We start from the raw sequence: 21,773 nt of genomic DNA on the forward strand, positions 1-21,773 counted from the left end.
CTCATGATTAGAGTACTCAGTTATAAAACTGGTCTCATTCTTCCATTTATGTTCCTGGTTTCTTATCCAATATTCCCCCTGGCTCACCAGCAATATTTTTCCAGTGAGCCAAAATACAACCCAGGGAGGTCTTCTTGGTATCACTTTAGACACTCTCTGTTGCATAACAGCCTCATACATGACATGACATAACATAATTTAACACTTTCACGACATAAACATTTAACAATCACAAAGACAGTGACAATAATCAGTACAATTTATCCTCAGGATCCTTCCTCTCTCTGCCTCCCTCCAGGGCCCAACCTTCCCTCTGTATTCATTTCCCACACTTGCATAGCTGCCCACCTCCTTCTCCAATAAACAACACATCAATGATAAACATCATTTCCATCCATGAGTAGAAATTAGGCCCTAGAAATTGATCTAATTGTTCTGCGACACTTATTGGATCCTCAATTAAGGAATTCTTCTTGAAAATCCTGACTTTTCTTCTAGTAAAAACAGCAGGCATTAGCATACCCTATTTCCCTTTGAGCTAAGGACACTGCCCTAAAGGATAAAGTGAAGTATTAGTAAGGTTAGTGTTAGAGAAAGGAAGGCTCTCTAGGTCCCATTCACATTACTCCAACTCGCTCAGTTAATCGAGAGTGCATCCTCTCTGTCTCTTGCATTGCTTTAGAAATCTAAGGGGGGAAGTTATCTAAGGGATCCCATTTATGATCTTTCTGCTTCTCTTTCCTTTTTCTTCTGAAGTTTGACTCCTCCTTGTGAGGAAGATTTTATTTTATTTTTTTTACTTCTTGCATCCATTAAGCGAGATAAGCCAATCCTGTTTCAGAAAAAGGAGTCAGTTTACTGATTACATATAAATACAAAGGCAGACAGGCCCATCTTCGTCAGACCCCTACTTTGGTCAAAATCATGAGTTTTCCCTGTAGTGGCTCTCTAGGCTATGTCTGTATACAGTATTTAAACATCTTTTCCCTGTTCTTTTCCCTGGTCTGGGGATTATTTTCCAAGCTTCTTTCCCAACGGGCTATCTCTAGGCACGAATTTGGGGACCCTTTTCCCTGTTCTACGGAGCTCCTATTCCCCATCCCTCCGGAATCCGATTCTTGGATTTGGGGCCAATCCCCCCGGAGCACCTCGCTCCGATTCTCAGATTCAATAGGGGTGTGCTGCTGCCACTTCGTCAAGTGCACAGGTACCGCACACCAACAGCTCCCTGCCGAGACTCACCCGAGTCTCCACCGACCCCCAAGGCAAGAATTAAATTCCCTTACCTTGGTCCATGCATGAAGTTACCGGGTCTCCAGGGGTCAAAGCACATGCCTGCCTGCCCCTTGGCTTTCACAGAGCCCGGCCTGTCTTTAACAGTCTCGGTTTCTTATCGGCCGTCCCAAGGAGTCACCTCGCCACCCAGACAGAACCTCTGAAATCAGCAGGGTGCACCTATCCTGTCCAGGGCAGTAGGGAGACCCTCAAAGAGGCGATAATTATCCCAGATGAGCCCCCAAATTGTTGGAAATATCCAAATAATTTTTCAGGACGGTTTCTCTGATAAAGCAAATTTTATTCGCAATTGCAATAGCGGGCCTCCTGCAAGCAGGAGAGCACAGAGAAAACAGTGTTACATCTTTTATCCCTACTGCCTGACGCTTATCTCTTTCCCCCCTGCTTCCTCATTGGCTGAGTACTGCAGGTTCGCACTCTTTCGCGACGCTTCACTAATCATACAAATACCAAGTAAACACAAATCCTTACCACCCAAACGCAAATATCTTAATTGGTTAATTGCCTTCTAACAATTGCTTTCTTAACAAGCATTTGGTCGTAACTTTCCGATGTCTGTTTTTTACAACATAAACATAAGCATAGCCTCTTAATTGTTCAATTACCCCCCCTAACATTTGTGCCCATTTTACACAGGGTCATTGTTCTGGTCATCCGTCTGTCCTTGTGTAGAGATAAGCTCGGAAGGAGGATAGAGGGGAATATTTTGGAGCCTGCATACGGCTCCAGAGTAGGACTGATTTGTGTAAAGGCCCTGACTCCTTGAAAGTATGTTAAATGTATTTTGCTTCTGCCGGTCGAATGAACAACATTACAATGTGTTTCCTAGTTCACAATACTATATCCACACTGTCTAGAACGTTTAAAATCTACAGCAGTTTTGTAGGAAATAATTTGTTAGGTAATTCGGTAATTATGTTTCTAAAAATGTTACTCACATGTATATGGTATTCTTACTTTCCGCATCAGTTATTTCTAAGGATATGTTACAGCTTAATTTTTTAGATCAGGAAAGTTGCCCTCTACCCTCGATGTTGTGGTGCAGGTGTCCAGCATTCCCTGACCTGTGTCAGTAACGCTGGCACTGTCATGTGCTGCATGGGGTCTCAGCAGCCTGAGCATGCTCTCACTGCTTGGCCAGGAGATGTTCCAGATGGACAACCTCTGCTCCTTCCTCGCCTCATCCCGAATTCTACGAATTGCTGGGAAAATTGGAGAATATCCATAGGTCTCCCCGTAGAGCTCTCTGCAATCTGGCAGTTTTGGTGTTTCTCCCAGAGGTTCTTTGAACAATTCCAGCACAGGCATAGCTATCTCGTCTTCTCCTCCCTTGCATTGCTGACTGGAGGAGTGGTGCTGCATTGACCTCCTCTGGACAGTGCGTGGTCTCGTTTTCTGCATCTTCTGGCACAGATGCAGGCAATGGCTCAAGGTGTCCTGCAGGCCCAGGACCAGCGCCCAGAAGAGAAGCTGAACGCACAGTTTCTGCTTCATCACACAGGGCAAGACATGCATTCTGCAGCTCTCCAGATGACTGTGCTGCAGTTCCTGTCTCAGCAATCTCTTCCACATTATGCTGTTCATCCCGCACTCCAGCATCCCAGGATAGGAGCTCTCCTGCCGCAGGAAAGAGGCCCTCCACCATCGATGTTGTGGTGCGGGTGTCCAGCATACCCTGAGCAATGTCAATAGCACTGGCACAGGCATGTGCTGCTTGGGGTCTTAGCAGCCTGAGCATGCTCATGTTTGGCCAGGAGATGGTCCAGCTGGACAACATCTGCTCCTTCCTCGCCTCATCCTGAATTCTCCAGATTGCTGGGTGAACCGGAGAACATCTGTAGGCCTCCTGGTTGACCCCTCTGGCATCTTGCAGACTCAGTGCTGCTCCCAGAGCTTGTCTAGAGACTTCAGGCACGGTGGTAGCAGTTACTTCTCTTTCTTCCCCCTCACACACTCTTGGGAACAGCACTGCATTATTGGCCACCTCTGGAGAGTGTGCAGCCTTGGGAGAATCTAGGTTACCTGCATCTTCAGGCACTAATGCAGGCAGGGGCTCCTTGTCTCGCTCTTTGCCACCTGCCTGCCCTTCTGGGCCCTTCTGAGCTGCTCTGGAAGATGGTGTAGTGGCAGCATGAGTGTCGCTGCTGCCCTCCTGAGCATCTCTCCAAGCTGCGTGGACCTTCCCAGCCTTGGTGGACAGCACCTGGGCCGTTCCTGCTGGTGGTCTCAGGGCGCCATGCACCCTGGAACTGCCAGCTGCACTTCGACGCTTGAGCTTGCGGCTGCAGCACAGCTCAGGGACACCACGCAGTTTTGTCTGGATCTGGCATGGCGAGGCCTGAGAACAGCTGAGACTTCCAGGGCTGGACCCTGGCTCCCAGGCCTTGCTGTCCCGTCCTGGACATGCAAGGTTCCCGGAGGTCTCGGGGCAAGGACTGGGAGTCTGCTGCCTCTAATGCCCACGGCACGTGCTCTGCCACTTGGAGAAGATGTGGAAGAGGCTGCTGCTGGCAGAGCAGGCAGCTTACAGATCCCAGAAGCTGCTGCTGCACGCCGGGGTGCAGCTGTTGGCAACCCTGCCCTCCTTAAGCGAGGCAGCAAGGGTGGCTGAGGCTGTCTGCTTTGGCCACTGGCACCGCCGCAGGTCACCAACACTGGAAACTCCCGCCTGCCCGCCTGCAAGAGAAGCTGAGGAGAAAGGCCGAGTGAGCGAGGTCCTTCCCGCTCGCGTTGCACGGAGCATCGAGGGCAGCCCTCAGCCCACGGGCAGCTGAGTGCAGAGGAGCTGAAGCAGAGGAGGGCTGGTCCCCACATGGCAGCCCCCACGGCACGGCAGCCCATTGTGGCAGCTCTGCACGCATGCCTGGGCAGCTGGCTGGGGGCCACCAGCAACGAGTTTCAGAGTGTGGTGAGGCAGCGTGTGCAGGACAGAGAGCTGTAGGCCAGGGGCAGAGGCAAGGCCCTGCCTGCGCGCCACCACTCCAGGTCTTCCCTGGGATGGTGGGCCTGGGTACGGCAGGGCATGCAGTGCTGCCGGCCTCTGTGCCGCTTCGTGGGCCATCTGAGCTGGGAAGCCCTGCCTGGGATGGCTTTCTGCCCGGGGATGTACCCTGGCCATCCTCCTGTAGTCCTGTACTCAAGCACTTGGAGCTCTGTGCACCTCCTGTGGCCTTCGCAGGAATGTTGTGTGTGGTGTGGCAGCGGTACCTGTGGGGGCAGAGAGCTGTAGGCAAGGGGCAGGGCGGGCACCAGGCAAGGCCCTGCCTGCCACCAAGCACCGCAGCTTTCCCTGGGAGGGCTGGCCCGGGCACAGCAGGACTCTGTACATGGAGCTGCTCGCCGGGCCGCTCGGGCCCAGCAGGCCCTCCCTGGGACGGCTCTGCACTTGGAGACATAGATGGGCATGCTCAAGCTGTGTGGCCAGGATGTGGTCCTACTGGACAACATCTGCTCCTTCCTCGCCTCATCTCGGATTCTCCGGATCGCTGGGTGATCTGGAGGATATCCACACGCCACCTGTTGGTCTCTCTGGGATACGGCGATCTCGCGGCATCTCCCAGAGCTTGCGTGGACAATTTAGACACGGCCATAGCCGCTTGTTTCTTCTCCTTGTCCTCCCGCACACACTGACAGCAGGTATTCCTGCGTTGCACTGACTTCCTCCGGACACTGTGCAGTCCCGAGAGGATCTGAGCTTTCTGCATACCGAGGCACTGATGCAGGCAAAGGCTCAGGGTGTCCTGCAGGCCCAGGTTCTGTGGCCAGAAGCGACGCTGAGCGCACGGCATCTGCCTCACACACGGCGGTGTGGAGAAGGAGGCGTGGGATGGAGGTGGCGAAGTCGCCAGCAGCGTGCCCAGCAGCAGCAGCGACTTCAAAGGCCGCCAGCGGCCCGGCCGAGCCCGGCCCTGCTGCTCTCCGCCCTCGGCCCTGGCAGTTAGTGCTGGCAGTTAGTGCTGGCAGTTAGTCCTGGTAGTTCATGCTGGCAGTTAGTGCTGGTAGTTAGTGCTGGCTGTGCTGGCAGTTAGTGCTGGCAGTTAGTGCTGGCTGTGCTGGCAGTTAGTGCTGGCAGTTAGTGCAGGCAGTGCTGGCAGTTAGTGCTGTAGGCGCAGGCAGTGCTGGCAATGCTGGCAGTGCAGGCCGTGCAGGCAGTTTCACCAGCAGAGGTTTAGGTTGGAACACAGGAAATCCTGTGTACAGAAGGGCGTGTTAAGCACTGGAACAGGCTCCCCAGGGCGGTGGTTGAGTCACCGTCCCTGAATGTGTTTAAAATCCATTTGGATGTGGTGCTCGGGGACATGATTCAGCGGTGGGTAGTTAGAGTGAGGGTAGGATGGTTAGGTTGTGGTTGGACTTGATGATCTTGAAGGCCTTTTCCAACCTGAGCAATTCCACGATTCTATGACCTGCGTAACCCGAATTGAGGGCTATACGCTTTTTAGAAGGGATAGGCAAGGTAGGAGAGGTTGGGAATTGCCGCCTACGACAAAAAGAGGACAGACTGCAAAGAGCTGCCTCTGAGAAATAGTCAGGCACACGTGGGGAGCCTGTGGGTTAAAACCAGGGACGAGACCAACAAAAGACAGCTGGTGGTCGGGGAATACTACAGGCCACCAAATCAAGGGGAGCCTGTAGGTGTGACCTTCTTCCTTCAGCTGCAGGAGCTGTTGTGCTCCCAGACTCTGATCCCTCTGGGGGATTTCAACCACCCAGATACCTGCTGGGAAATGAACATGGCGAGCTAGCTGCAAGTGATCCAGGAGACTCCTGGAGCCCAATAATGGTAACTTTCTGGTACCGGTCTTGGACAGGTCAGGACCAGAGGGGACCAGCTGGTCACCAGTGGTTGCCGAGTTTGGTGCTCATCCGTGCAGAGGAGGTGGTCGAAGACGTTAAGATTGGAGGCAGCCTGAGCTGCAGCAACCATGCCCTGGTTGAGCTTGCGATCTCCAGGAACATGGGCCTGGCAAAGAGTGGAGTCAAGACACTGAACTTCAGGAGAGTGAACTTCAGTGACCTGTTTAAGGAATGGTTGAATGAGATCTCCTAGGAAACTGTCCTTAGGCACAAAGGAACGGAACACAGCTGGCAGCACAGTTAAGAACATGCTTCTGAGAGCACGAGAGCTCTCCATCCCCCAGAAAAAGAAATCAGGCAGGGGTGGCAGGAAACTCAGCTCAGCTGAGCACGGGGCTGCTGGGAAGGCTGAGGGAAAAGAAGGAAGCAGTGGAAGTGGGGATAGGTATAGGTGGCCAGGGAGGAACAGAGGGATGTTGTTTGGATGTGCAGGGATGGCATCGGGAGGGCCAAGGCGCAGACAGTATAAAGTTCAACAAGGGATGTGGAAAGAAAAGAATAAAAAAAAAAAAAAGTGTTTGTTGAAGTACATTATGAGTAGCTGGCGCCAAGCATGGAAGGAGGGATGGGCAATCCTAATAGCCCAGAGCATATTCTGAAAATGTTGAGGGACCTTGATTCTTCTCTTGCCCAGAACCAACAGGCAGTATGCAACTGGGTAGCAGACTTAAGGGCAGAATACAAATATCGCTGAAGAAGAGGGAAAGCAGTGGTTTGTGCAGTACTCGGGACACAGCTGGTCACACTCACAAGTACTATGGGCAGCCATGATTCTCAGGAGCCAGCATTATCTCCTCCTTGCAGGAGGAAGTAGGAAAATTATAAGAGCAGCTGGTTGAGGAGCAACAGCAGTGTCAGCAGGCAGAAGCACTGATGAAGTGCTTGGGGAGGGAAGAGGCCTTCTGCCTCTAGGCCAACTCTTAGACTACTGTAGGCAGCCCCGGCCCCACTTCCTTCCAAGACAACAAACATGAAGCCCAACCCACTCCCTTTAGGAGCTAAGGAAGGCACAGCCCCCCCTTGTAGCTGAACTATGCAATCAAGGGATTACAGCACCTGCAAACTCTCCTTGTAACTTTCCTGTATGGCCAGTGTGGGAGCCCTGTGGCAAATGGAGACTTAGAGTGGACTGCAGGCGTCTGGGTGCCGAGACTGCCCCTTCAGCAAAAGCGGCCCCAAATGTTTCAGAATTGATTACTGCCCTACGGGAACAGCCTCATCCCTTTCTGGCTGCCACTGATGCCTAAGACAGCTGTTTTATGGTCCCCTTGAGGAAGGTGGAGGACAATCAATTTGCATTTACTTGGAGGGAGTGCAATGCACAGTCACCCGATTACCCCAGGGGTACAGACACTCGCCCACTCTGGCGCTCGGAGCATTGGCACGGAGGCTGGAGAAGCTCACGTTGGACCACGGTGTCTGGGTTTGTCTGTATACTGATGACGTCCTCATATGGGGGAATAATGATGTCAACGTAGGGAATACCCAAGCCTGCGCAGTGAGACACCTGAGGAGCCCTGAGCCAGCCGGGACACTTTGGTCTCCTCTCAGTAGGTGCCTGGCTGTGCTCGCACCCCTACAGACACACCGGTGCTCTCCCACCAGGGCTGCCCCTTTCACAGCCCCTCACCCCGATCATCACAGCCCACCTCACACACACACCGGCTCAGCCAGCTCACACTTTGCAAGTCACAAATCACTCTCCCTTGCACGCCCACGCTCTCTGCACTTGCTGCCACCACCGACACATGGATCCATTGCCCCGTGCTCTGAGCCCAGTAGTCGCACTCAGAGACCAACCATGCATGAGTGCACAGATGAGACAGCACTCAGGCAGGATAGAATAAAGATAGCATTTAATCAGAATTCTATGTTGACAAGATGGAATCAGAATTCTGCATTGACAAGTTGGAATCAAAATTCTTCACTGACATGATGGAATCAGAATTCTACATTGACAGGATGGAATCAATCTCTGGGGAGCTGCCTGGTGTTTACAGCCTCGTGCCTCTCCTCTCGCTGTCCCCTGATGCAGCTGCAGGTGCAAACCCTGCGCAGAGCCCGGAGCACACTCCTGATGACAGCTGGCATCCGGCGGCGAGCTGCTGTGTGTGGTGCGGCTGTGGTACCTGTGGGGGACAGAGAGCTGTAGGCAAGGGGCAGAGGCGAGCTCCTGCCTGCCACCCACCACCATGGAATTTCCCTGGGAGGACTGGCTTGGATATGGCAGCGCATGGAACGCTGTCAGCCTCCATGCCACTTGGTGGGCCATCTGAGCTTGACAGGTCCCTCCCTGGGATTGTTTTCTGTCTGGGGACGTACCTGGGCCATCCTCCGGTGCATCTCTGAAGCACACGGAGCTCTGTGCACGTTCTTCAGCCTCTGCAGAAACCTGTGTGAAGAGAACAAAACCACACACCTGTAATACCACTGGCTGTTGATGGTGTGGGTGCCAGGGGTCCAGGGGAGGGATCCCCTTTCCAGGCCCCTTTGATTGAAGGCAAGGCAGGAATAACAGAGGGGCTGTCCACCCTAATGCATGGAGCTGGTTGGAAAGGAGACAGCATCTCCAGGCATCTCCCCACAGCGCACACTCCAGGCACCACTCCTGCCTCTGCCTCCAATTCATGCCTGGTGCTGACCTTGCTCACCTCATGCTGAGGGCCCACATCTTCTGCTCCCTCACATGCTGACACATGCTCCTCAGTCATGGGATCTGCAGCTACAGATGAAGCTGAAGAAATGGCCTCCACCTCACCAGATGGCTCATCAGATGTGCTGGATGTGATGCTGACTGCCTCTGATGCAGCATCTTCCTCAGAGTCACATCCCCAGTCTTCCTCCACATTCTCCAGTGTTGAAGGGCAAGGACAGGAGGGCGGGTGCATGCCCTCATCTCTCACTGCATTGTCTCTGGCATCCAGCGTGCCCTCAGCAGTGCTGGCAGCACTGTCGCTGTCATCACTGGACTCTTCCAGTATAACTGGCAGTCTAACAGTCCACTTTCTGGAGTCACCAGAGTCAAGAAACCCATCCCGTGATGTCGTGGGCCAGATACCTGGCGTGCCCTGAAGAGCGCCAACATTATTGAATGTGTCACCTCTTGCCTGGAGCCTTCGCTGCCTGGGGCTTCTCACATTCCTTGGCCAGGAAATATTCCAGTGTGACAACATCTGCTCGTTTCTGTCCTCCTCACGAATTCTCCGCATTGCTGGGATCATAGGAGAGTACCCAGAGGGCTCCCTGTTGATCTCGCTGGGATCTGGCAGTCTCCGTGCTTCTCCCAGACCTTGTCCGGAGGATTCAGGCATGGCCATAGCTGATTCTTCTCTTTCTCCTCCCTCGGACATTGGCAAGGGGAGCGATACTGCATCAGTCTCCTCTGCAGAGCTTGCAGCCTCGGAAGAATCTGAGCTTTCTGCATCTTCCAGCACTGATGCAGGTAAAGGCTCAAGGTGCCCTGCAGGCCCTGGCTCAGCATCCAGAAGAGATGGTGAACACACAGTGCGTACCTCATCAGATGGGGCAAGAGATGCAACTTGCAGGGTGCCAGATGACTGTCCTGCCGTTTCTATCTCTGCAGCCTCTTCCAACTCTAGCTGCGAGTCCTGGACTATAACACCTCTGGCTGAGGAATCATCAGAAGCAGAAAACTGGCCCTCAGCCCTCGATGTCACACTGCAGACGCTCAGCGTGTCCTGAGCACTGTCAGCTGCACTGGCACTGTCTTCTGTTGCTTGGGGCCTTAGCAGCGGGGGCACGCTCATGCTATTTGGCCAGGAGATGTTCCAGTTGGACAGCATCTGGTCCTTCTTTGCCTCATCCCGGATTCTCTGGATTGCTGGGTGAACTGGAGGATATCCATATGCCTCCCCGTAGACCTCTCTGGGATCTTGCAACCTCTGTTCTTCTCCCAGAGACTGGTTGGAGAATTCAGGCATGGTGCTAGCCGTTTCTTCTTCTTCTCCCTCGCATGCTCTCCAGAAAAAAGGTGCTGCATTGGCCTCCTCTGGAAAGTATTCAGCCTTGGAAGAAGTTGAGTGTTCCCCATCTTCAGGACCTGTTACAGCCAAAGCCTCAAGGTGTCCTCCAGGCCCAGGGTCCGCAGCCAGAAGAGAAGCCGAAGGCATGCTGCCTGCCTCATCAGGTGAGGCAAGAGATGCGCTCCGCAGTTTGCCAGGTGAACATCCTGCGGATTCCCTCTCAGCAGTCTCTTCTAATTCTTGCAGCTCAACCTGCACTCCAGCATCCCTGGTTCGGGAACCACCAGAGGCAGGAATCTGAGCCTCAGCCCTCGATGTCGCGGAGCGTACGCCCAGGTTTCCCTGAGCAGTGTTGGCAGCACTGGGCCTGGGCACGCTCACAGAGTTTGCCCACCGTGTGTTGCAACTGGACAACATCTGCGGTGTGTGCTGAGGTCTCGGGGCAAGTACTGGGAGTCTGCTGCCTCTAATGGGTCTGGCATGCCGAGGCACGAGAACAGTTGAGGGGACTTCCAGGGCTGGACCCCGGCTCTCAGCCCCTGCTGTCCCGTCCTGGACATGCAAGGTTCCCGGAGGTCTCGGGGCAAGGACTGGGAGTCTGCTGCCCCTGATGCCCACGGCACGTGCTCTGCCACTTGGAGATGCTGTGGAAGAGGCTGCCGCTGGCAGAGCAGGCAGCTTGCAGACCCCAGAAGCTGCTGCTGCACGCCTGGGTGCTGCTGCCGGCAGCCCCGCCCGCCTTAAGCGAGGCAGCAAGGGTGGCTGAGGCTGTCTGCTTTGGCCACTGGCACCGCCGCCGGTCGCCGACTCCAGGAACTGCCGCCCGCCCGCCTGCAAGAGAAGCCGAGGAGAAAGGCCGAGTGAGCGCGGTCCTCGCCGCTCGCGCCGCACGCAGCACCGAGGGCAGCGCTCAGCCCGCGGGCGGCTGCCGCCCCGCTCCCCACAGCCGCACCGGCACAGGGCGGTCCCCACGCGGCGCGGGAAGACGTCCGGCCCCGCCTCCCTCGGGCTCCCTACCTGTGCGCGGCGGCTCCCGGAGGCCCGCGCGCTCTCCGGGCCGGGCAGCGGCGGCAGACGGACGCCGCGGAGGGACGAGCCCGGGCTCCGGCCGCCCGGCGGCACCACCTGCGGGGAGAAGGAGAACCGGGATGGAGGCGGCGAAGGCGCGGCCGGCGTCCCCCGCGGCGGCGACTTCGACGGCCGCCGGCGGCCCGGCCGAGCCCGAGCGCCTCCCTCCCCGGCCCGCACCTGTCGGCGGTCGCGCACGCGTGGCAGCCCCGCGTCGGGCTGGCGGTCGTCCTTCTTCTCCCGCTCCTCGCTCATCGCCGCGTCCTCGCGCAGACGCTCGGTCGCACGCACCCGGGGGAGCCGCGTCCTCCTCGCGGAGCCGCTCTCCCGAGAGTGAGCGGCACTCTCTCCGGGGGACTCCGGCCCCTCGCGGCGGCCCCGCGTCACAATGGCCTTGGGGCGCGACGCCGGCCCGCGTCACGGAGCCCCGGCGCCGGGCTCCCCTCTCCCCGCTCCCCTCGGCCGTCTCCGCGGCCGCCCCGCGCCTTTCCCGGCGGCGCCGTCGCCGTCGCCGTCGCCGTCGCCGTCGCCGTCGCTGACGGGCTCGCCCTCGGCCGCGCCGGGGCCGTCGAAGCGGCTGGAAGCGGCCGCGTCCGGCACGGAGCGGCCCCTGCCCTCGTCTCGTCGCCCAGCCCGGCCGAGTCCACCCGGCCCGAGCGGCCCGTCCGCACCTCGGCCCCGTCTTCGTGTTGCGGCTCTCCGGCCCCGCTTAGCGCTCGGATGTGCCGCGCTCTGTGGAGCAGCGTGCGGGACGCAGCTCAAGTCTCTGGAGATGAGCTCGCTGTGGAGCAAGAGTTGTGGTGGGAGCTGCATCTCATAATGAGACCCATGGTGGAGCAGTCTGTGACAGAATGACTTTAGTCCTTGGCTTGAATCCGGATTGGATTGATTCTTTATAAACTGCTGTCTTTGGGAAGTCCTCTCTGGATCACTTTGGGAAGGAGCACATCCCAGATGAGGGGCTTCGTGCTGGAGCTGGGCACAAGGCGAGGATGAACCGGCTGCAGAGGCGAAGCTTCATTATCTGTCCACAGTCCCTAATTCCCCAGCTCCAGCAATTGGTTTACTTCTTAAACATCTCCTGATTGCCACAAGGCACACATATTTCAGGATATATTTTGGAGTAGGCCTTTGTCTAATTAGCTGTTACGTATCAACTTGGAAACTAAAACAAATGTGAAGGTAATTTAATTGTATAGACTGCTATTGAATAAAAAAGTTATGAGCTAAATTTTGCCTCAATACTCAGAAACAGCTTCTCACAACAATTGCATTTTCACTGAATCACACAGAATCACAGAATGGCCCGGGTTGGAAGGGACTCCAAAGATCATGAATCTCCAACCCCCCTGCCACATGCAGGGCTACCAACTTCCACATTTAATACTAGACCAGGCTGCCCAGGGCCCCATTCAACCTGGCCTTGAACACCTCCAGGGATGGAGCATCCACAGCCTCTCTGGGCAACCTGTTCCAGCACCTCACCACTCTCACAGTAGAGAACTTCCCCCTGACATCCAACCTCAATCTTCCCTCCCTCGATTTAAAACCATTTCCCCTTCTCCTTTACTCCCCTCCTGTTTGTAGGTTCCCTTTAGGTATTGAAACGCTGCAATGAGTCGCCCCGCAGCCACCTTTTCTCCAGGCTGAACAAGCCCTGCTCCCTCAGCCTGTCTTCAAAGGAGAGGCGCTTCAGCCCTCCGCTCATCTTCGTGGCCCTCCTCTGGACCCTCTCCAACAGCTCTCTGTCGTTTTTGTACTGGGGGCTCCAGACCTGGACACAGTACTCCAGATGGGGCCTCACAAGAGCAGAGAGGGACAATCACCTCCCTGTCCCTGCTGGTAACCCCTCTTCTGATGGAGCCCAGGATACCATTTGCTTTACAAGCTGCAAGGGCACACTGCTGGCTCATGTTAAGATTTTCATCCACCAGGACCCCCAGGTCCTTCTCTGCAGGTCTGCTCTCAAGGACTGCTCTTCGAGTCTGTAGGGATGCCTGGGATTCCTCGGCCCAAGTGCGAAACCTTGCACTTTTTTGTGTTGAAATTCATCAGGTTCATCCGGGCCCACCTTTCAAGTCCATCGAGGTCCCTCTGAGTGGCATCCCTTCCTTCCACCGTGTCAACCGCACCACTCAGCTCGGTGTCGTCAGCAAACTTGCTGAGGGTGCACTCGATTTTGTCGTCGATGTCACTGATAAAGATGTTAAAGAGCCCTGTCCCAAGACAGAGCCCTGGGGGACACCGCTTGTTACCAGCCTCCATCTGGACATAGAACCACTAATCACCAGTAGAACCATTAATCACGTATAGAACCATTAATCACCATTTTCATGGTATCTCAACTGATTCTTAGTTTCTTAGTTGCAGTTTTCAATTTTGAGCATGTCAGTGGTTTATGGGCCAGTTCAGCCTGGTTCCATGACTAATGGAGCAGGGGGCAACAGATCTACATCCTAGGAAAAAGGGAAGGGGAGAGGGGAAAAAGGGTGGGAAATGGGCCTGAAAACAGAACAGCAGCAACTATCTGAGGAGGAAAGTTAATTTACTAAATAGGATAGCGGAATGCAAGGTAACACAGTATAACACAGTATAAAAGGAATCGAAGCTAATAAATCAAATAAAGTGAGAGAGAGTGTGTTCAAAAAACTGAAGGCCTTACTCTACTGCTGAAGACCAGACGGCTAGGGAGTGCACACTGCCGAGATGAGCAGAAAGGGAAAAGGGCACATCTCATGGTCTATGAACAGTTTTATCTTTCCCTCTGAATGGAAAACAGAAACAGAACAGTGAACAGTCCTCTGGGATATGTCGTTCTTCTTCTCTTCTGAGACACGTATAGACGGAACTATCCACTACCCACGGAACTGGAGCATTAACTCTTTAACTCCCCGTGCACTACATGATTTTATGATGTGGAATACCTATAGCGAAAGTCATGAAACCATGATAGAGCAGAAAGTATTTCTTTCATACTGAAGTACATTAGGCATTCAGGTTCAGCTCAGCGGGTCTGTTTTTATCAGTGTGTATATTCTGCATGTTCTAGCAATGTTTTTGCAGTTCTGAGCTCCTTGGCAAAATTGTAGTGGGAGCAGTTACAGAGTTCTACTTAGTCCAGGGAATATTTTTAAGATAACCAATCTAGATCAAAATGAAGTCTGCTTCTATATTTTTTTCCAGGAAAATGACATTCACCGTGTTGTGATTTAAACCCTCAGGAAGCTCAGTGCAACACAGGTGTTTGCTCCCTGCTCCATCAGTGGGATGGAGAGATAAAAACTCTTTACTAAGACAGAAAAGATAGTGAAAAAAAATGATAGTAATAATAATATATATATATATAGTTATAAATGTTTTGAAAACAAGTGATGCACAACATAATTGCTCACCACCCATGGGCAATGCCCAGTCCATCCCCAAGCAGCGGTGGCCCTCTCAGCCAATTCCCCATGGTTTTATAGTTTTTTGACACGATGCCATATGGTATGGAATATCCCTTTGGCAGTTTAGATCGACTCTCCTGGTTCTGTTCCCTCTCAACTCCTTGTGCTCCTCCAGGGCCCTCGCTGGCAACAAAGGATGAGAAGCTGAGCAACCAAAATGTTTTGGCTCTGTGCAGCACTGCTCAGCAACAACTAAGGCGTTGGTGTGTTACCAACGTTGTTTTTTCTCCTAAAGCCAAAACATAGTACCAGATGATCTGAAGAAGATCATCTGTGATAAAAATAGGACACACAGATATATCTAATTGCTAAGCTCGGAAAAAGTTGTTTATAAGAAAAAGCAATAAAACATTATTAAAGTAACCTATGGTTGAATTAATGCACTATCTTGATTCTGCCATAGCTGAACAGATGTTTCAGAGAAAACTGCATGAATATTTTTTGATACCAGTCAGTACATAGTCAGCTACCACAGGGAAGCCTTCTTTACGTGTATAAGCAATTACTGCAGATTATCCCTTTCCAGAATAAAAGAATAGTATGAAGTCATACTACTAAATTTACTCTGTTTTCTCTTATTTTTGCTGTATAAGCTCTGATATTTTAGTACAGGAGCACTAGAAATATGTCTGCTCTGACAGAAGATGATAAATAACTTTTAGAGTCTTAAGTAGTGTCATTACAGACCTTTTCTTTTACTATAGGAGAGACAATGTTCCAGATTGTAAAGTGAGAATCTATATATGTTTACCAGAAACGTTTGAGATATTTCAGACCTAAAGATGTCCTTCTGTGTTATTTAAGCAGATGATCTCAACGTCTCTAGTTTTGCTGGTTTTCTTAGATTAACAGGAATAGTGAATATCAAGTGTGAAAATCTCGAGTTATAACAGAGTTATTTCAAAACTCTTAAGAATGTTCTCTTTCTTAATTTGAGCTAATGTTTTCTTTCTTTTTGACAGTTGTCACTTTTATATCACAGAAGATACCAACTAATTTTTTACATTGTGTAGTCTATTTTATTTTACTGTCAGGTACTCTTTGAAATAGAATTATTAAGAGTGTAACTAGTAACTGGCAAAGAATAAGAAGAATTTCTTTTCACATCCAACAACGAAATCCAGGGGAAGGCCCCTCTTTTCATTATTCTCCAGTATATACCTTTTCATGTAAGTTTTACTCAGCTTATCTGCATGCAACAAAAAGCTGGTGTGCAAGCACTCTCCCCTCTGATTTTTTAGCGATGACAAATGTCATCCTTTACCCAGTGACATACTGGATCTTCACACAAAATCATTTGGCATTATTTTTAAGACTCAACAAAAACTCAGCAAAGTGCTCTGAGACAAAAGTGGTTTGACATAATACACCTGCAGAATAATACGGAATATACTTTTAACAAATCCAGGTATGATCTGTAGGGAGAGCGAGTTTTGAAGACATTCAAATGAAAGTGGTGCAAGATTTCTACCTGACAAGTTTTGACAGCAGCATTCTTCATGGCATAAGAGATTTCAGTTGTCTGGAACTATTTAATGGCCACCCAGCTTGATTTATAAAGAGCAAATTGTTGTTAACGAACTGCTCTGGCTTCTGGATCATGTGAGAGTCTGTGAAAGTATGGCAGTATAACATGGGCATCAAATATAACCTGCAGTAAATAGGGCTTGCTTCTATGAAGATGTTCAAAACTTCACATGATATTCATGACATTTTTGGGGAAGAAGGTTACACTGAGACACTCGTGTACTTGAATATGTACTGGCATATTCGCTAGGGAATATCACATTGCTTGATTCTTGTCTTGCGCCACTGGGCTCAGTTGGACAAGACATAACTGGCAGAACCAGCAGGCAGTATGCAACTGGGTACCAGACTTAAGGGCAGAATACAAATATTGCTGAAGGGAAAGCAGTGGTTTGTGCAGTACTCAGGACAGTGCTGGTCACACCCACAAGTGCTACGCACAGCAATGATTCTCAGGAGCCAGCATTATCTCCTCCTTGCAGGAGATAGTAGGAAAATTACAAGAGCAGCTGGTGAGGAGCAGCAGCAGTCTCAGCAGGCAGAAGCACTGATGAAGTGCTCAGGGAGGGAAGAGGAGCGGCCTTCTGCCCCCGCTCCTTCCCAGCACCAAACTAGCACAGGCACAGAGAAATTATTCTTGAGGATGGACCCTTCTTTCGACTGCTCCCTTGGAGCAGACCCTACAGTAAATCACAACCTCATCAATGCTAACTCCCTCAGAAGTTGACCCTCAGAAGAGTGAGTTAAGTTAGATCTAGGCACTGGAGTGAGAAACTGCCTTTCCCATCTCTGTTAAGCAACGGGGGAGATGGGACATGTGGGTATTTACTAACCCTTGTGTATGCGAACAGTTCCGTTGTGGATGATGGTGCTGTTTAGGCACTCTCCCCCCAGTTCCCCACTGGGCTAGTCCAGCTCTTAGACTACTGTAGGCAGCCCCGGCCCCACTTCCTTCCAAGACAACAAACATGAAGCCCAACCCTCTCCCTTTAGGAGCTAAGGAAGGCACAGCCCCCCTTGTAGCTGAACTATGCAATCAAGGGATTACAGCACCTGCAAACTCTCCTTGTAACTTTCCTGTATGGCCAGTGTGGGAGCCCTGTGGCAAATGGAGACTTAGAGTGGACTGCAGGCGTCTGGGTGCCGAGACTGCCCCTTCAGCAAAAGCGGCCCCAAATGTTTCAGAATTGATTACTGCCCTACGGGAACAGCCTCATCCCTTTCTGGCTGCCACTGATGCCTAAGACAGCTGTTTTATGGTCCCCTTGAGGAAGGTGGAGGACAATCAATTTGCATTTACTTGGAGGGAGTGCAATGCACAGTCACCCGATTACCCCAGGGGTACAGACACTCGCCCACTCTGGCGCTCGGAGCATAGGCACAGAAGCTGGAGAAGCTCACGCTGGACCACGGTGTCCGGATTTATCTGTATACTGATGACGTCCTCATATGGGGGAATGACGATGTCAACGTAGGGAATACCCAAGCCTGCGCAGTGAGACGCCTGGTAGTTAGTGCTGGCAGCAGGCAGTGCTGGCAATGCTGGCAGTGCAGGCAGTGCGGGCAGTTTCACCAGCAGAGGTTTAGGTTGGAGCACAGGAAATCCTGTGTACAGAAGGGCGTGTTAAGCACTGGAACAGGCTCCCCAGGGCGGTGGTTGAGTCACCGTCCCTGAATGTGTTTAAAATCCATTTGGATGTGGTGCTCGGGGACATGATTCAGCGGTGGGTAGTTAGAGTGAGGGTAGGATGGTTAGGTTGTGGTTGGACTTGATGATCTTGAAGGCCTTTTCCAACCTGAGCAATTTAATGATTCTATGACCTGCGTAACCTATATAACCCCAGCATATCCTTAGAAATAGCTGATGTGAAAGGTATGAATACCATATACATGTTCGTAACGTATTTTAGAAACAGTTACTGAATTACGTGACAAATTATTTCTCACAAAGCTGCAATGGACTTTAAATGTTCTAAAGAATGTGGGTATAGTATTCTGAACTAGGAAACGCACTGTAAGGTTGTTCATTAGGCCAGCAGAAATGAAATGCATTTAACAGACTTTCAAGGAGTCAGAGCCTTTACACAAAGCAGAACTGTCCTACCCTGTGGGAACGTTAGGATGCCGTAGGCAGGCTCCAAGATACTCCCCTCTATCCTCCTTCCAAGCTTTTCTCTACGCAAGGACAGACGGATGACCAGAACAATGACCCAGTGTAAAAGGGCACAAATGCTAGGGGGTAATTGAACAATTAAGAGGCTATGCTTATGTTTATGTTGTAAAGCAGACATCGGAAAGTTACGGCCAAATGCTTGTTAAGAAAGCAATTGTTAGAAGGCAATTAACCAATTAAGGTATTTGTGTTTGGGTGGTAAGAATTTGTGTTTACTTGGTATTTGCATGATTAGTGAAGCGATTTTTCTGCTAATATCATGTCTAGGGCGATCCTATTACAGAATCACAGAATTGCCAGGGTTGGAAGGGACCTCAAGGATCATGAATCTCCAACCCCCCTGCCACATGCAGGGCCACCACCATTCCACCTAATGCTAGACCAGACTGCCCAGGGCCCCATCCAATCTGGCTTTGAACACCTCCAGGGACGGGGCATCCACAACCTCCCTGGGCAGCCTGTTCCAGTACCTCACCACTCTCTCCGTAAAGAATTTCCCCCTGACATCCAACCTATATCTCCCTTCCCTCAGCTTAAAACCATTTCCCCTTGTCCTGCTGTCACTCACCCTTTCAAAGAGTTGATTCCCCTCCTCTTTGTAGGCTCCCTTTAGGTACTGAAAGGCTGCAATGAGGTCACCCCGCAGCCTTCTTTTCTCCAGGCTGAACAAGCCCAGCTCCCTCAGCCTGTCCTCATAGGGGAGGTGCTCCAGTCCCCTGATCATCTTTGTGGCCCTCCTCTGGACCCTCTCCAACAGCTCCCTGTCTTTCTTGTACTGGGGGCTCCAGACCTGGACGCAGTATTCCAGATGGGGCCTCACAAGAGCAGAGTAGAGGGGAACAATCACCTCTCTGTCCCTGCTGGCCACCCCTCTTCTGATGGAGCCCAGGATCCCATTTGCCTTCCGAGCCGCAAGGGCACACTGCTGGCTCATGTTAAGTTTTTCGTCTACCAAGACCCCCAGGTCCTTCTCCACAGGGCTGCTCTCAAGGACTGCTCCTTCCAGTCTGTAGGGATGCCTGGGATTCCTCCGGCCCAAGTGCAAAACTCTGCACTTTGCAGTGTTGAACCTCATCAGGTTCACCCGGGCCCACCTTTCTAGCCTCTCGAGGTCCCTCTGAATGGCATCCCGTCCTTCAACTGTGTCAACCACACCACTCAGCTTGGTGTCGTCAGCAAACTTGCTGAGGGTGCACTCAATTCCGTCGTCAATGTCATTGATAAAGATGTTAAAGAGCACCGGTCCCAAGACAGATCCCTGGGGGACGCCGCTCGTTACCAGCCTCCACCTGGACATAGAGCCATTGATGATCACCCTCTGTCTGCGGCCTTTCAACCAGTTTCTTATCCATCGAGTGGTCCACCCATCAAATCCACATCCCTCCAGTTTGGAGAGAAGGATGTGGTGGGGGACCATGTCAAAGGCCTTGCTCAAGTCCAGGTAATTCTCCCAGGCCATCCTACTTGTAGCATCCAATTGCTCTGCAATTCCCTTTATTGCCTTCTTTGTATAGTTTATACATCTCTGTTGATTGTAATAGATGTAGTTTATCCAATCCACGTTCTTGTTAATCGTCACCCACCAGAATAGCGACTCAAATCCTGCAGCAATTTGATTTCTAGCCTTAAATTCATCAGGGGCACCTCTGGGCACCCCAATGGAATCTATATGTATTATATCACCATCAAATGGGACTCCTAAACCTCTTCTGTTCCTTTTGTGAATGTGAGATAGATCCTTCTCAAATGCCAGAGTGAACGGAATGGCCAGTTGAACAAGTGCACAGGTACCTCCCCAATTAGATGGGAGAGTGGACCATAAGATCTTCCCACCGCAGCACTACCAGAGATCCGCTCTAGGGATTCCCAGCCTTGAACAGTTCCCCGCTAAATCCGTTGTAACATCCACGGTTTCACTGCACAGTGAGAAATTCCCTATAAGCCTGGTAGCCTTCACACCCTGTCTTGAGAGACAAGCTGTATGGTACCTATGGCCTTAGAGAATGCAGGAGGGATTTTGGCATCCATCTCCAATATGGGGGGAAACAACAGGGACAGTGATTTACAGGCTTCATTTCCCCAGGCGGTTTTCTCCTGGTACAGGGCAATCATACATTGCATCCCTTGGGAATCCTTGGTCCACCCTAAAGGAAGGGATACGACCTGAGCTATAGGCCGTCCTGATGCACAAGCATAGCAGTTGCTATGGTTGAGACTCCGGACAGTCTACTTAATCCATTCTACCCAGGCATTCACATCCCTGTATCCCGTCTCAATTTCAAATGTTTGTCTGAGATCTTTTATTTCCGTAATTAGCAGAGTTGCAGGACTTTTAGAAGGAATTTTCTCTCCTTTTTTCTCATCCTGAACCTTTTGAGTATAGTCAGGTAATGAATCCCATACAGCTACTCTGAATCTAGCTACTGGGTCCTTTCCCCGAATGTTTATTCCAATGCCAAAAGTGATGCTAACAAGGCTATCGGCCTTGCTAATTGTTATTGTTACCGGATTACACTGCAAAGTCTGGCAGTCTGGTTGGACAATTCCCTTGAACGTACTAATCCGTTCTTTCAGGGTGTGTGATTGCAATGTATCAGATATCCCTGGGGTGTATGTCCAGCCTTGATAGACAGTCGTCCACCATACATTATTCCATCCCCCACAGGGGGATCTCTTGTTCATGCCTAATTCAGGACACAGATATTTCTCTTCATGACTCAATTGTCGTTGGGCACTTAAGCCCCCACAGGATATCGCATTGCAAGCATCAAATGTGACAGTCTGAGGCATTTCTTTCCTTGTTACATTTACCCACATCTTCACAGGGTATCCTCCCGCTCCCCTCTGCAGGTCATCCTTTTCCCAAGCAGTCAGTTGACTAAGGCATTTTTTGAAGGTGATTGCTGTCAAAATCAAAATTACTAATTGGTCTTTCCCCCACATCATTATTTACTCATAAATATTTGTACCGTTACTACAGTGAAGAACAGGATATACTCCACTAGAAATACAAATATATCCTAAATGCCTCTCTGTCTATATTAGTAATGGAAAAAAAGATTAGTTTATTTACAATTTCTTTCTAATTTTTATCTATAGAGGATCCTTCATGGCAACAGTTTCCCACACTTCAGGGTTAGTGGAGGGTTTTACTCGGGTGTAGTGAGTCCAACCTTTCTCGGCTGTCCTGATGGCTGTTTCTGTTATCAGAAGTACTTGGAACGGTCCTTCTCAGTCGGGTTGCAGCTTTGCCTCCTTCCAGGTCTGGATGAGGACCCAGTCTCCAGGTTGGAATGGATGAATCGGAAATTCCAGAGGTGATGTCTGTGCTAACAGTCCTTGGATTCTGAGAGACGATAGTGAGGAAGACAATCCGAGTATATAGTTCTTAAGAAACATACCTTTAGTTTCAAACTGCGGTAC

General features: G+C 51.3%; 1 protein-coding gene across 1 annotated transcript; it reads right to left on the bottom strand.

Annotated features, from left to right (window-relative positions):
- Positions 1–8,121: 8,121 nt before the first annotated feature.
- LOC149916763 (uncharacterized) lies at positions 8,122–11,459 on the bottom strand. Its single transcript, XM_090145783.1, has 4 exons — positions 10,742–11,459; positions 8,805–10,600; positions 8,476–8,545; positions 8,122–8,282 (listed from the first exon to the last, which is right to left on the bottom strand). Exons 1-4 carry the CDS (start codon positions 11,457–11,459, stop codon positions 8,122–8,124), a joined length of 2,745 nt encoding a protein of 914 aa, XP_090001909.1.
- Positions 11,460–21,773: the final 10,314 nt, after the last annotated feature.

Source organism: Phasianus colchicus, chromosome 9 (genome assembly GCF_987193195.1).
Source record: "Phasianus colchicus chromosome 9, bPhaCol1.hap1.1, whole genome shotgun sequence".
Lineage (NCBI taxonomy): Eukaryota > Metazoa > Chordata > Aves > Galliformes > Phasianidae > Phasianus > Phasianus colchicus.